The sequence below is a fragment of the Fulmarus glacialis genome, unplaced genomic scaffold, assembly GCF_000690835.1.
Source record: "Fulmarus glacialis isolate BGI_N327 unplaced genomic scaffold, ASM69083v1 scaffold25976, whole genome shotgun sequence".
NCBI classification, from domain to species: Eukaryota; Metazoa; Chordata; class Aves; order Procellariiformes; family Procellariidae; genus Fulmarus; species Fulmarus glacialis.
Window position 1 is genome coordinate 10,161 of NW_009220528.1, and position 2,587 is coordinate 12,747.

At 56.9% G+C, this 2,587-nt stretch overlaps 1 protein-coding gene across 1 annotated transcript in view; it reads right to left on the reverse strand.

Moving 5' to 3' along the window:
- Nucleotides 1–2,376: 2,376 nt before the first annotated feature.
- ACOT11 (acyl-CoA thioesterase 11) overlaps nt 2,377–2,587 on the reverse strand; it is a gene marked incomplete at its 5' end in the record, with an annotated part of 3,615 nt that continues 3,404 nt past the window's right edge. The window contains one exon of the mRNA XM_009580798.1: nt 2,377–2,529. Coding sequence (XP_009579093.1) covers nt 2,377–2,529 — 153 coding nt within the window. The remainder of the gene's footprint in view (nt 2,530–2,587) is intronic.

Sequence of the window (2,587 nt, forward strand, 5' to 3'; positions counted from 1 at the left end):
CCCATCGTACCCGCCAGTGGGTCCCTGCTCCCCAGGAGCGGGCTGCGGGATGAGGCAGTTGGAGATGGGTGCTCCAGGGATGCTCCAAGCCGCCCAGTCCTGCTGTCCACACTCCCCTGTGCCTGAGGGCCAGCAGACACTGCAGGACTGCAATTCTTCCCCACCTTCACATAAACCACAAGATGCTTCACACTGTTGCAGCTCTGTTGTGCCCCCAAGTCGCTCCCGCTCCGTCACCCTGCACCCCCAGGGACCCAGCCAGGCCGGGGCGAGGGCTCACCGTGGCCTCAGAGCAGGAAAAAGCACAATACTTAAAGAGAAGGAGAGGTCAGTTAAAGTTTAATGTTCAGGCGAATACATCATTCCCCGCACTTAATCAAGCAGCAGCAATTTCTAATGATAAGTAGAAAGGATGGCTCACATCCCAGTGATAAAAAGGCAGGATTGCTCCGAGTTTCGGGAGATAAGAGGGCTCTATAAAAATTGAATATTTTGTAGCACGTTCAGCTTGAGACGGCTTTATCTTGTGGCGATAGCGCAGCAGGGGGAGGTCGGGGCAGCGCCGTGCCAGGCCTTGCACGGAGATGTTTATGATCTGAGATATGGCAGAGATTAGGAGCTTAGGGGGGGGGAGCTGCTGGCCAGCGCCCGTGGAAGAGGGGCAGGCAGCTCCTTCTGCTTATAAACCAGGTGGGGAGTTTGAGTGGCAAAGCGCCTTTCTAGGGACTGGGTGTTGCAGAGAGGGAGAAAACTGGGTGCCTGGAAAAGACCCTGTGCTCATTTCTGGTACCCCACAGTCTCATCTTACCCCGAGCACGGCATCACTGTTGCTTGATCAGAGTTAAGCTCTGCAAAACCCTTGCTCGGAGTTAAGCGCAGGGGGGCTTTTCTAGCAAAGGCAAGGGCTCGGCTGCCGCCGCGGGGCCGCGTTAAACCTGCACGTTAAACCGGCCGTGCCTGGGGCTCTGCGTGCCCAAGGGGCTCATTCCCTTCCCAGCAGGCAGCAAGCCTTTCAGAAACCTCAGTGCCGTCAGCAAATCTCTGGCTACGCGACCCAGGAAAGCCTGGGAGGGGGCTCTCAGCAGGCTTGTGGCTGAGGGCAGACGTCCCCTGGGGTGTGACAGATGAGTAGCAGTTCCACTGTCACCTGTGCTGCATTTCGGTGGCTTTCCCGGAGCATCTCCGGGAGAAGCAGGTTGGCAGCAAGGTCTTTGCAATGGTCCTAGCCCCATCCTCTGCAGCTCCGTGCTGCCGTCAAAGCAGGTTGAGAGGGTGGGAGGGGAAACACCCCCCGGAGGCACTCAGGTCATTAGTGCTCGGGGCAATTAGTGATGGCATCGAAGCCTTTGAGGCTCTGGGCTTTGGCATCTGCCTGCAACCACTCTCCATGTCCTCAGCAGCCTTGCTCAGACTTAGGGAAATAAGGTTTGGGGTTGTCTTTTTTTCACTTTTTCAGTGCCCCCGAGGCAGTTTGGGGTTTATGGCTCACAATGGACAGGGACAAGGGGCAGCCCCCGGGGTCTGCACCAGCCCACGCTGTTCCTGCCGTGGCGGCAATGCCTCCGGGCAGTCCCCAAAACCCACTCAAGTGGAGCACTTACTTACACCCCCCTTCCTGCAACGCACAGTCCTGCCTCAAAGGACCCCTGCGTCCTCCTGAGCCCCAGGCAGCAGCTCTCGGGGCGGGTGACCCTGAGCAGTCCCGTCCCCCTCCTCGCCCAGGGAAATGGCACCTGCCCGGGGTGTGCTGCGGGTGTGGGACCCCCAGCCCACGCTCACCGGTCTCGCAGCTACACAGCGAACCCTGGAGCAGACACCCAGAGCACATACAGATATTTTTTCCTTTTAATGCACTTTTATTGCCACTCCTTCCACAGCCCCACGGGGTGGGATTTCAGCCCAGCGGGAGCAGGGGCTGTTTTCCAGCCCTGCCTGGGAAGAGGAGCAGCACCCGGCAGCTGCGGGTGGGGGTCGGCACCCTCCCCACATCACTGCCCCCTCTCTCCCTTTGCTGCCTTGAAGGGAACAAGTTTCCCCCATAAAGAAATAGTAAATAAAAAAAAAAAAAAAAATCTCTTTTAGGAAACCTTCGGAAGGAAGACTTCGGATCATATAAAGATTCAAGTAGCGTTAAGTGATCTAGAAAACCAAGTCCTGTACATCAGCTTATAAAATTTCTAAATAAAAAAAAAGGAAGAAGAAGAAGAAAAGACATGACACGTCAGTGCAAGGGGCGAGGCGGTGCTGTCATGCCCCTCCACCCCAGCCCCTGGCACCTCGCTCGAGCCAAAGCCTCCCGGGGAGGCAGGATCCGGGCGTCACCATCTCATGTCCCCTTCCACCGTGGAGATGCCCCCTCATCTGTCTGTCCTTCTCTCAGCAGGGGTGCCACGGCTCTAGAAAAAAAAGTTTCTCAGGAAGGAACTTCTCGCGGGCTTCGAAGGTGGCGCAGAAGTTGGAGGACAGTCCTGCCACATTGGTGGTGACGTAGTTGAGGTACCCTGGCATAGCTTGGTTGTAGTAAGCCACCTGCGAGGCACAGGAGATGGTTAGTAGGGGTGCGTGGGGATGGGGGAGCCTTACCGAT